Source organism: Catharus ustulatus, chromosome 8, assembly GCF_009819885.2.
Source record: "Catharus ustulatus isolate bCatUst1 chromosome 8, bCatUst1.pri.v2, whole genome shotgun sequence".
In the NCBI taxonomy this organism is placed as follows: domain Eukaryota; kingdom Metazoa; phylum Chordata; class Aves; order Passeriformes; family Turdidae; genus Catharus; species Catharus ustulatus.
In genome coordinates, this window is record NC_046228.1 from 13,408,065 (window position 1) to 13,421,216 (window position 13,152).

Genomic DNA, 13,152 nt, shown 5'->3' on the forward strand with positions numbered 1-13,152 from the left:
CACCCAGGCCCCTGCAATCAACAGGTACCATCGTAGCCCCTTCAGAACTTGAAACAAAACATACAATCTCTTGTTTCCTTTCAGTTTTATTTAGCAAAACACGACCATTTCAGCCCTGCCAAGTGCATAGCCTGACCTGATGGCCAGCTTGGGGAGGCACACTGAAAGCAGGGCTGGCTCTGCCTTTTAGCTCAATTGTTGCTCTTGGCTGTGAAGGACAACACAAGCAGCTGTCAGAACAGCAAGTTAAGGAGAAGGGTGGGCCTCTCTCCAGGCACCTTTCCACCAAATCAGTCCACCCTACACACAGCCTAGTCTTGCTTCACAGGCTTAGAACTTGGCTGATCTCAAACTGACCAGCACACAGCTGATGGGGCATCCTGGCTCAACTTGCCCCTCAAATGATGTATCCACAGGAAAAAAAAATGAAGGAAAAAGAAAAGGAAGAAAAGGAACGCAGTTAATAAAACAATTCCTGACTTGCACAAAATAAAAAGGGTAAAGGACAATTGGCCTATTGTTTTTACTAACAGGCAGGTAAGGTTGAGAAAGTTTGGCCCTTTGTGCACTCTTCATAGCTTTCTGGCAGGCAAAAAAAGTCCCTTCAGAAGCCTTGTGGGCCTTTCTCACCTCTCCTACCCTGCAATTCCCTGAGCCAAGTGTCAGCTCTGCAGAGCTGGGGTCACCAGAAGCAGCTGTGGTGCCCTTCACGAGGCCGTGAAGTCCAGGACGTGCAGGGCTGATGCCAGGGCAGCATACAGGTGGGTGGTACTGAAACGGAGACAGTACACTGGGCTGCTGGTGGGTGAAGACAGGTGAAAGCTCTGCAAAAAACAGGAGAATCAACCTTTCAGAGACAAGGTCAGCCCAAAGATGCTGGCTGGTGTAACAAAGGCTGAGATGTCTGAGCAAAGCAGGTTTTCCCTGCATAGAGGTTAGGTTTGCCACGGTGGACTAGCCCCAAAGAAAGCCCAACAGCCTCTCTCTTTTCCCCACAAGGCATGCACACTGGGCTGCCACAGAACAGCTGAGAAGCTCTGCTGCTGCCCAGCCTCCCACGAGGGCTCACCTGCAGGCACCGAGTCTGCCGCTTATCCCAGAGGCGCACCACACCGTAGTAGGAAGAGCCGCTGGCAATCATATGGTTCTTATCACTCCTTATGCAGTACAGGGCACTGTCATGGGGCTCTTCCCACTCCTGGACACACTTCCTGCAAGGGCAACACAAACCAGAGCAGGGCTGAACCTCCACTCCTCCATCCACTTTGCCTGAAGGAGGTAATTCAGTGAGAGCTGAGTCCCCAGATGCTGCACAAGGACAGTCCAGGAGCCCTGCGTGGGCCCCAGATGGCAGCAGGGCAGGCTCACCTGGTGCTGGTCCGTATGTCCCAGTAGCGGATGTAGGTGTCATACCCACAAGAAAGGAGAAGGGAGGGTGTTTCGTAGAACACATCCAGGACTCCAGCTCCACGGTGGAAGTCGGTCCCCAAACAGGTCAACAGCTGACCACTGCAATGAAACATATTAGGGGAAAAGTCATTCAGAGCAAAAACCCCTTCCAGTTCATCTGACCACAGCAGAGATGGTGTCACAGAAGTCTTCCAGATGTCATTTCTGTGATATAACAGAATACAAAAGCCTGCACAGATTTCCTCTCTCACCCTCAGTTTCTGCTACTGGTTGGGCCACCAACCATGAAGGGTCTCATGAAAGGTGACCAGCAGGAGTCCCAGCTGAAAGAAGAGCCAAGGTACAGGCACAGCTGACCTCCAGCAGAATGGGATCCTCTTCCCTGGGAGAAGTGACCAATATTCTGAATTATATGGCTCCATTTCCATACGAGACAACTCCCAGTTTAGTCAGACTCCAAATAATCTGCAAGAGCCATTTACCTGTTCAATCCCATCCCATACTCTGTCCTTCAAAATACTCTCCACTGGGATATTTCCCTAGGTCTTTGACACACAGCACAGATCCACAGGCAAATCAGACTCTCCCAACCTAGTCTGCCATGACTGCTCTCCTCAATCCCTTCCAGTTACACTACATTCTACAAATTCTACTGTATCTGGGGCTGAATGTAACAGGTCAAAAGCAACCACCCCAATGATGCTCTGGAGATGACCTTCCAAAGGCTAGATTTTTCTTTTTGACCCTTTCCTTCTTTTTAATTCCTTGCTTGCAGTGAAAGAGCAAAAGCAAAATCTCCATGAAGCTCTATGCTGGGTGCTTTGTGGTAGTATCACTCTGCTGCTTGTTCAGGTGCAGAACCAGCAGCACACCAGGTGGGTGGTGCCTGGTGAGGTCCTGCCCTGCCAGACTTCAAGAAGAAGCTTGAGCCCCTTTCCCTGGGTCACACAGAACTGCATCAGGTGCATGGCACAGCCTGTCCCATGTGTCATTCCCCCTGCTGCAGCAGCCAGTGATAGTCAGACATGACAGACTCTTGGGAATGGAGTGGATAAACTGCCCAGCTGCTTGAAATGGCTGCCTATTGTAAACTCTCCTTTTTTTTCCTTCTTCTCCTCACACCCTTCACATCAAAAATGCTTGAAGCACCTGCTTTTCAAACTCTGCTACATGGCCACCCCTCTCCAACAGCCTCCTGGTTCTCAGGACAATGAAGCAGTCCTGAAAGCCAACAGCACGGATCCCGCAGTGGGGTCACTCTCAGCATCTCCCTCCATTATTTTGTTACATTCTGCTCCTTGATCCAGCACCACACAGTTCTGAGGCACATCGCCAAATGCCTTAATTCTGTCTGTAATCTGGGCTAAAGCCCTCATTGGGGGATAAAGACCACACAAAAGGAGAAATAGAGTCCTGGGAGATGTTAAAACAAGTAAACACCTTTGTGTCAGGAGAGAGAAATTGCTGATAAAGCAGATTAGCGCCTCGAGCCCTGGTGTCCCCAGATCAGAAGGCGAGCCCTGGCCGATCTTTGCAGCCAGCACGCTTCTATGATCACAGAGCTGGCGGCATGCTGGGGCCAGCCTGTTTCCCCACAGTCACTCTCCAAAGAGCAGATTATGTAGAATAACAATTTCTTTGTGGCTGTGTAATTCCCTCCGTGACCGTGGCTGTGGGCAGCTACATTGGACCTTGATGCCAGGGCCCTAGCAACCATTTAGAGAGGCCAACCAGCCCTAGCAATGGCCCCCCCATGCAAACCTCTCGGACAAGCTTTAACATCAAGTGCATGAATTAATCCCCCCCAACACGAATCCAGGGGTGCTGGCTTATTGGACTTTGTGTTTCTCCAGGCAAGGGATCGAGGGGATTCCAGGCTTCAGCCCTTTGCAACCTTCTCACAACACATTAACCCTTGGAAGGTTACTTGTAAACCAACCCAGCAGCAATTCTGCACCTGTCTGTGGGTTGAGAGGTTGAAGCACTCATGGTTTGAGCACTGTGAGCAAGAGCAATGGGGTTTGGTTGGCACAGATGGAGGTCCACCATGGAGTGAGACATGGATGGACATGAGTCCTCTCCTCTGGCACTCCCCTGCCCTTCGAAGCACACAGATCCCCTCCCTGTGCCATCCTGCAAAGCCAGCAGGACAAATGGACATGTACACAGCCCTTATTAAGGCCTCTGCAAAACCTTATTCATCCTACAGGATGTATGTGTGGCCCAGAGTTGTAAGACATACAACAGAGTCAGCTGCTCTCCCAGAAAGAATCCTTGGATGACCTGTGAGATGCATAAGGGACTCGACTGCCCAACTGACAGAGTTGCTCAGGCAGGAGCAAGGAGTTACTCCCAAGAGGTGAGCTACCCAGCAAGCCCTAGGCAGCACCAGCAGCTTGGGCCCTGAGCACCACCCAGGTGCTTCACTCCCAGTGTTTCTCCATACCTTCACACCTCACTGCAGTGTTACCCAAGCACTTCAACAGAGTCACACTAGTTTTCCTCCCTCCACTTACCTTTACATCCCAGGCAACAAAAATGAAAGAAAAGGCAACAAAAAAAGGGAGGAAAAAATTACTGGCTTTTCTCTGTAGGAATAAAATGAGCACAGATACTTGCAAGTTACTGCACCAAAGTAAACCTTGCTTTGCTGGTTTGTGAATCAGTTTGGTTCTCCTGGCCCAAGAACAGGTCAGCCAAAGCAGCTCTCAGGTGGGAGCCACAGCCCCTGAAAACAGGAGCAGCTCTTTAGTAATTCACAGAGGTAACGTGGTAGTTGCTACAGTGAAGCATTTAACCATCTGGCACCAGGGGAAAATTTACTGTGCTCCACACTGGGCACACAAACAAAACAACCATGTGTTCTGGCATAGGCACACTTAAGGTGAAAAAGATGCAGAACATGATGCATTTCCCCTTTATTCAGCAGATTAAGGTGTCTCTGGACACAGGCTTTATGTGCCTCCAGCATACACAGCCATGCTGAGCCCATGCTGGGAAGGGAATTCTGCCACCACAACTCTTCCAGTCTTGGGATCACGATTTAGTGCCCACAAATTGCCCACTCTTGGTTATCCCAAATACTTCCTTCCCTCAAACCTCATACCTGAATAGCTTCCCCTTTCTTGGGAGCAAAGCCCACAGCTAATCCTTAGTAACTCATGAAGGATGAAGATACCCATAAACAGGCAACAGAATAGCAGCAGCTACACCAGCACATCACCAATGGTTACTAACAACTTAGAAGGAGAGAAGATACCTTCTCCATGAGGGACAAAAAGAGATGGCATAGCTATCTTGAACCTTTTTCATCAGCACCATCCAAACAGCAGGAAAACAGCCACCTTCTTTCCTTTGTGGTTCCCTTCTTACCTAAACACCTTTCAAATCCCAGGTAGACTGATCCTCAGTCCTTCTGAGGCCCTCTCCTTGTTATAGGCTGTGAAGGTTAGTCAGGAAGTCTCTGTGAAGACCAAGTGGGACAAAACATGGAAGGACCACACCATCTCCCCACCCTGCCATGGCCCTCCAGCAGCAGCAAACAGCTGTTTCGCTCCCAGGTATTCTTCAGGCAAGCCAGGTAGTTATTTGTGCAGATGGTTGGAGCTTTGCTTGCCTTTGTACTGAACAGTCTGAATACATAGTGCCTGCGTTCAGTCCCAGTGCTGGGTAGCACCAACAGAAACAACCCTGAACCAGTGGAGCTCTGTGAGGCAGAATTGCAAATGTGACAGTGCAAGTTTTCTGGAAAGACCAGTCTAGAGCAAGAGCTCTCAATTTCAGCACTTTAACCACAAACCACCTGGGCCAATGTGGCACCTACAAACACCCAGGTAATTCCTCCTTGAGGAATCTTGTAATATTCCTAATTTTTTGTACTTCCTGTTAAGCATCTAGACAGACAATAATATTGGCAGTAATCCAGTACCAGCGCACAAGGAACAGGGCCAGAGCAAATCCAGCAGCCTATTTCATCCCAAGCACAGGAAAGCTGTGTTAGTGCTACACTCCAGACTCCTTGGTTGATAGAACAAGATGTTTAAACCAAGTCCATGTGCCTGGTAAATGTATCCAACTAAAGAGTCCAACAATGAAAGGCATTTTGTTCAGACACTATAGAGAATCTTTTGATTCATCTCGATCAATTTCCAAGTTCTTCAAGACTTTTTAAAATTACTTTTACAATCAGATATTTGTACAGGATTTCCACATTTCACTCTTTTCTTTCCATGCAAGAAATCTAGACATGAGCACAGCTCTCCTGATACCTCCAGAAGACAGGCAGCCTGGAAGCAAAGTGAAGGGAAGAAACAGTCTGGTTAAGCTCTTGTTCTTCTTTTTAAAAACAACTTCAAGTTCTATTCCTTCTCAATCACTAATATGAAGACAAAATAAGATCAGTCATGGCAGAGCTCAGATGGTTACTTTCTAGATAATCCATGGGATGTTGCTTCACCAAGTTGAAGTTATACAGCCTCCCAAGCCACAGCAACTATTTGTGTGGCCCTAAAATATCAGGATCTACCTCAGATCTTTCTGATAGAGTCCAAAAGAAGTCTGCACCTACCTCCCTGGAAGCTGCCCATTTGCTGAGGCTCTTGCCCAGTTGTCTCCAGTACACAAGAACTACACTCCAAAAGCTGGGATTAAACATTTTTCTCCCTACCCTCAATTTCTGGTGATCCCAATTCACTAGAATTGATATTATATAAACATGCAAACTCTAGGAAACTGCTGAATTTTGAACATCTGTTGAAAACAGACGTGCAAAACTGAGGACAATTCATTTGCTCTGGAATCTTCATCTGCGAACTGTGATCATCAAAGAGGAGAATCTATTGCACACAAGCAGATGACTATTCAGAAACCAAACAGAGCTCTAAACCATCATTTCAGCCCCAATAACTATTTGAAACAAGACAGGTGGGAAGCATATACTTTAAAAAAATGGTTATAAAGAGCCCTGTTCAGTTCCAAACACTGGGATATTTAATCTGAGTATCAGAGAAAGGAAAACAAATCCATTTTAAAATAATTATCCCAAGTGGAACATTTGCACAATTTCTGTCACCCAATAAGGAGACTGCACCAAAACCAAAGAGAAGAGCTGAGCTGCTGTCTCTTCCAGGTGCAATAGCAGCTGAGGCACTGAGGGGATACAGCAACTTATGCTAAGAAAGGAAAGGCTTGATCAAACAACGTCTATATTGTACATAGGGAGAAATGTGGGTCCTTGGCAAAGTAATTCTTCTATCCTACTCCAAAGTTGCTCCTGCATTTAGACCAGGCTACTAATTCCTGCAGGGAGGTGTAGAATTGGCTTGGGGAATTTTGAGAGAGCACCTCCAAGTGCAATGGCTCAGAGATGCTGTTTCAAATGATTTTCAGGGCAAATGCCTCTCTCTGATTCCTCAGTGCAGCTGAAGGGACTCGAGGCAGTGGGGGGGAAAGACACCAACGAAGGTCTGAGATTGTGTTGAGGGGACAGACAGAAGAGGGAGTTTTGCCTTCTTTTCTTCTGCTTTCTCTGAATTGGCCCACACACGTTTTAAATGGTCCAATAAAAAGATACAATTTCTTTACCTTTCCAGCTTTGGGACCCTGTGAGTTTTTGTTGTTTGGGTTCCCGTAAGGTTAAGTTCAGAGGATAAACTGACACACTGGGCTATGGGAAAAAGCCAGTTTCTTCAAATAAAGCCACAACGGTGCAAAAGAGACCCTGCTGGGGCTTTTATTTGGGAAAACAAACAGAAATGGCACCAAGCCCTTCTGCTTTACGAACCAATTTAACTATAAAACCAATGTTCTCCCTCTCGGGGGTGAGGAGGGGAGAGAGACAGGACATGACAATAGTCCAAAACCTTGAGGGGAAAAAAAAAAAGATAGGACAAAAAAGGTTGTCTATCCCCTTTTCTTTCTTGTCCATGGCTCCTTTTCTTAGCACACGTGTGTTCTTGTAAAAACGATTAGATTGCAATTTGTATAACATGGTGACCCCCAAATTCAGACATTTAACCCCTTTTCTCTGCAAAGAATGTCAAGAATGTCTTCTCTGTCTTTCTTTCCAATGGGAGGAGTAGGGGGGAATTCTCAAACTGTGATTTCTTGGAGGAAGAGAAAGAGAGAGGCAAGGAAAAGAAGCAGGGAATTCTCAAAGCCTCTCGCCTTTCGCCCCACTTGTGTGGGAACAGGCGGCTGTATTGCTCCCTTTCTGGACAGAGCTCTGCAGGTCTCCTTTAGTGGGGAGACAAAAAAATGGAGAGTCCAAATCAAAACAAAGCCATCTGTTTAAATGAGCTACCACTAGCCAGTGACAGAGGGGGTTCCTCATTCACTCCTTCCCATTCTTCTCTCTTGCCTCTGTTGATTCTCTCTCAACCCAGGGAAAAATAAAGATTACTTTTGCTTTGGCTCAGAGGGATGAAACTGATTGATGTGCTTGGAGTGTCCAGCCCCCACCCATGCTCTCTGATTGTTCAGGGCCTTGTAAAGTTGTCATAAATATGCCTGAACAAGAGTTCAAAGGCCACAGCATGTCCTGAACATGCACACATCCAAAAGGCAGGAGCTGGCCTTGTGGTCCTTTCTAGTGAGACAGGGCCAAGACTGCCATAGGGAAGAAAGGATTTAGGATAAACACCTGTATGTTCCTCTTCTTACAGTGATTTTACATTTAGGTTAAGATGGACCAGAGCCCTCTAAACAAAAAGAAGGCAGAAGACCCAGCTTATGTGAGAGAGTTCAGAAACACAGTATCACAAAAACCAAAACCCAACCAAAAATCAGTAAAGAACAAGGCTTTCACCCAACAGCTCCTTTGGTGATTAAACTAGAAGGTCTCAAACTTGAACAAACCTTGGAGTTAAAAGCCATGGAGAGAATGCTCTTCTACAGAAATTATTTTAGAACACAACACTAAGCTTAGCTCAAGGCCTCTACATTAAAAATTTGTATTGAAAACATTCAGCAAGATCTGTAACCAAGAACTAGACCTACATATTCTCATTTCACTCATCTACTTACAGACAATTAAAAAACTGGAGCACAACAGGAAACAAAGTCAAGAAGGACTGGATTTAACCAGAAAATCATCAGGTGACCAGGGTGTTCAGTGCTATATGCTTCAACTCTCAAATTACACTTGCTGTTTAAGACCAGTACAGGGAGCACAAAATTTAAGTCCGTGGGTTCTGAAGAGCCACCAAAATGGATGCAGATAAACATAAGCCAAAAGTTGAAAAGCCAGCAACTCATTCTTGCCCCTTCCATGGCCGAGACAGATGTAACCTAGCAAGGGACCCATGGAAACACACACCAGACATACAGCAGCAGCACATTAGCAAAATTCAGCCAGCTGCTTAGGATGGTAACACTCATGCTGGCTCTTGGAAAGAAAGAGCACAGTGCAACAGTACTATAGGCTGAACAGATTACTAACCTGCTCAGCAGCTGCCTGGCTACCTGAGACTCCACCCCAACCCTCTGCTGAGAGCACTATCCATACACCTGAATCTCCCTTCCCCTCCACTCCCAAGTCACTCGTATCCTCTACCTCCCACCTCCCCAAAATCTGCAGACATCAAAGGTACCTGCCTTGAACACCTGAAGAGTACGGGGGCCTGATGGTCAAGAAATGCAACTCTGTATCTTCCCCTTCCATGCACTCTCTATTTTTTTTCCTCCACCTCTTTGAAAAAGGTGGCAGAGATAAATGGAGAACAAAGAAACAAGAAAAAGCCACAGCTCTGGCCCACACCCTGCCTATTACTTAAGGGGGAAGGAACTCTTCCGAAAGAGGAGGGAAAAAAATGTGCTCCAACACAATGGCTCAAAAGGCCAGGCAGCAAACCGGGCCACTTTGTACTGCTAACAAGGGAAACCTAATTACAGGAAGAGGGCAAAGAGGGACAGATAAAAGGGATACAAAATTTCAACATCTGTTGCCATAAAGGGATAAGAAGTGGGGAAACGCAAAGTGTCAGTTTGGTGTCAGTGACGGCATAAAGCTACTTTCAAAGGGCTCACAAGCGGGAGAAAAATCGAACAAGAAATTAGAGGGTTCTTTTAAAAAAAAACAACAAAAAACCAGAAAACAAACAAACAGAATCCCCACTCTGCCAAAAATACCTTCAAAAGGGGGGAGGAGTTGGACAGAGACTGGATATTTAAAAGGTAGAGGATTTGGGTGGCTTGCAGGGCACAGCTAACTTGGGTTCAGTTTTCACAGCTCTCATGCCCTGCAGCATGTCCTGTCATGTCACAAGAACACTGTAGGATTTGTGCACTCAAAGTGTTTATAGCATGAAGACTACCATGTGAGACAGATCACTGGTCCATTTCAAATGTCAGACTTTGCAGAATAGCTCCAAGAGCTTCTGCAAAGAGACCTCTGGAGTATTCTATCTCATGGAGAAGCATCCTTGAGACAGGGGCATTTGTCTCCTAACAACATGCAAGACTACCCCAATAACATGGGAAGCAACAGTTCTCTGCAGGCAAATAACAAATGCTGGACTTGGAGCCGTCAGTGGTGCATGACCCTCATCTTCCAAGGAGCTTAAACTCCCGAAGGCAATAGAAAGAAGAAGAAAGAGGAGGAGGATCTGAATAAGGTTTTCTTTTCTCTTGTTTGCCATTAAGTGGCTGTTGTGTTGAGCCACACACTCACACTGGCAAACAAGACAGGATGGTCTGAATAGAGAAAGGCAAAAGTGAGCAGAAGAATATGACCTGCAAGAGGGTCAGCTGCCATCATATCCTTCACTAAAGGAAGGACAAGGGGATGTGGAAGAGGACAAGGAGTCAGAAAGCCCTGATTCTTGATGTAAGGACACAGGTTAGTATCATGTGGGGCCCATACTGCTCACTGTTCTCCTTGCAGGCTTCTAATCAATGGACTTACTCACAGCTGCCTTCCACACACACACCTTGATCCAGAGCAGGAGTAAGTGCACAGAAACTTCCCCACATCTAAAAGCAATCAGTTGGCACAATGTAGCATATGTGGGGTGAGAGATGTCCTCCAGAAGTGCAGCTAGCCAGCTTCAAAAGCATAAGAAAAAAATCTAAATCCTCCTTCATTACAGGAGACAGGGCCAGGTGTAGCAGCAGCTGGAATTTCAGCCATCAGAGACAGTGTCTTGGCATTATGCAGTCATTCCCCTGCTTTAGACTCCCTTGACAATTGCTTGTTGCTGCCTGTTGTGGCTTTGATCCAACGCCATCATCTCGGCAGAGTCAGAAATGAAAGACAGTTGTGGGAGTGGGATGCAGCAAAAGGCGTTACCTCTCCCCACTAAAAATTTCCTCCACACCAAAACCAACCAAGCCCTTTTCAAAGCACAGGACATATTTACAGGTGAAGATATTATCCCCTTCCTCTTGGAGGGATGAGAACGGCTGCCCCAGGGTCAGGGAACAGCGAAGGTCATAAATACAAAACATACCATGAGCAACAGTGACAAGCACCAGCCAAGGACTTATCTGGCCTGGAACTAAGATGATCAGTACACAAAAGGTTATTTAAGCTTTAAATCCTTTTGTAGCACGTTCCAGCTCTCAGCTCTTGGGTAAAAAGACCACCTACCCCAATGGAATAACACAGCAACTGTTGTACTGTTACTTACTTACCCCCCCAATGCAAAGAAAACTCCCATAACTGAATGAACTGATCCTGGACAGCAGTGGTGCTAAGAATCCTGTGGTTTTCAAGAACACACCTTATGCATCATTCTACCCTGCCTAATTTTTCTTTTTGACAGAAGTTACCTGGATTCTGTTCTTAGACATAATATCCTTGCCATGTTCAGCCTCTGCGAGTCAGCCTCTGGGTCCTTTTGTGGCCACAAGAAAAGGATAAGCAGCAAACTCAGAGGGCTTGGCTCTGTCTGCCAGATGTTATCAGGACACATTGAGCACAGGAGGAGTTTTTAAGTCCTGGGTGGCTCTAAGATTTTTAGTTTTCGCACTCACTCCTGGACTCTGACCAGAGAGACAACATTCAAAAGCCTCAAAGGAACAGACAGTATTCCCTAAAGGATCACTTCTGGCAACCACTGGATTTGGAAGATGGATCCAAACCTCTGCTGGGAAGATGAACCGTTTATGGAGAGTCAAGACCTGGAGGGATAGCTCTGTACTCCCTTTCTATGAGTGACATCAAGTTTCACATGCTAGAGCCCCAGCCATGCTTCCTATTCAGCCTCCAACCCTGCACATGTTGACAAGTCCACCAGCTCACACACAGGTTCCTGCAGAGGAAAAGACCCAGTGGCATGGTGCATTCCAGCTGTGACAGGTGAAGAGGGAAGAATAAGTTTGACACTCTAGCCATTTTAACAGAGGCCCAGTGGCCTAGGTTGCCTTGGCTTTTTTATTTGCCTGTCACTCAGGCTTTTACGTTATTGAAAGATCAAACTCTGCTGTGCTTGTTCATTACCTTAATCCTATTTTCTACACAGCTTTATTATCTCTTCAGGCTTCCTTGGGAAAGGCTGTCAGAAAGGGCTGGAGCAGGGGGGAGAGGGTTGCCCATCTCCTCACCCCTGTCAGATGCCTCTATTCAAGAACAGCCAGAAGACTTGATGGGCAGGGGTATAACAGCCCAGCCTGCATCCTTCTGGGGTACTCCAAAGGCACCACTGGATGGGTCACTAAGAAACATACACCCTAACTAAATGTGCTGGTGCTCTTTCCTGCTCCAGCTTGTCCTTTGTAGGATGCATTGTTGCAAAGTATTTTTGTTACTTAAGAGAAAAAAACCAGCTGGTTTAAATTTGAATTTGATACAGTTGACTTAAACAATCTAAACTATTTAAACTATAGATTAGAAGGCAATTGGTCTCAGACCTACCCTGTGTCCACACCAACCCTTCCCCACCCCCTTTCCCCAAATACAGCTCTGCTGACATCCCTCAGGCCCCTTCTGCCATTGCTCACCTCAATCCTGACAGCACTCCTTTGAATAATCTGGGCCATGCCACTCCTACCCAGAGAATCCTGGTCCTGGAAGGCAGGACTGCCATTCTAATAATCCTGTGAAATATTTGCTATCTGTCCATCACTACACTAAGACCCTCAGGCTGAGTTTCAAATTTGTCAGCAGTCGAGTCTCACATCAAGATTTGAGAACAACATTTCCCCAGTCGCTAAGGTCAGCACCTTCACCAAACAGGAACTACTCAAAGACCTCAAATCAGAGGCCACAGCAATTAACCTCCTCAGTGCTTATTAAGACAAAGAGAAGACAAGGTGCCTTAGTCACTTCCATAGATAACCTGTTGCCACACCTCACTCCTCTGAGCTACTGGAATTGCCAGCCAGGACAAGGTGTCTTCAGAGACTGTGTTTGCCTCTGGTTTCCCAGCACCAGAGAGAAGTAGGTGAATGGGAGGATAAGGATCACCTTCCTCACCTCCTCTGGCTGAGGCTACGAATCAACAGAGACAGATGAAAAGGAGGATGTAATGGGTATATTTTGACTGTATATAGGTAATGGGAAGAAGCCTGGATGGCTGTGCCATCAACTGGAAGAGCTGAGAAGAAAAGCCAAGTTATTGAACCAGAACCACCGCTCACATATGCCTTTTCACACCAGTTTGCTTTGTCCCCCACTCCACGTCATCTTCTATCATCCCTTGCCTATATTGACAAAAGGAATTATACCCTTTTACAGCATTTCCAAAATTGCATTGTTATTCATTTTTCTTGACAAGTCCCTCCCTGTAACCTGGAAGCTCACTC

The 13,152-nt window shown here is 46.4% G+C and overlaps 1 protein-coding gene across 1 annotated transcript in view; it reads right to left on the minus strand.

The window, feature by feature from the left end:
* Positions 1 to 68: 68 nt before the first annotated feature.
* FBXW4 (F-box and WD repeat domain containing 4) overlaps positions 69 to 13,152 on the minus strand; it is a 63,144-nt gene continuing 50,060 nt past the window's right edge. The window contains exons 7-9 of the mRNA XM_033065559.2: positions 1,369 to 1,509; positions 1,070 to 1,211; positions 69 to 824 (exon numbers count right to left, since the gene is read on the minus strand). Of these exons, the coding sequence (XP_032921450.1) occupies positions 708 to 824; positions 1,070 to 1,211; positions 1,369 to 1,509 (400 nt within the window). The 3' untranslated portion in view covers positions 69 to 707. The remainder of the gene's footprint in view (positions 825 to 1,069; positions 1,212 to 1,368; positions 1,510 to 13,152) is intronic.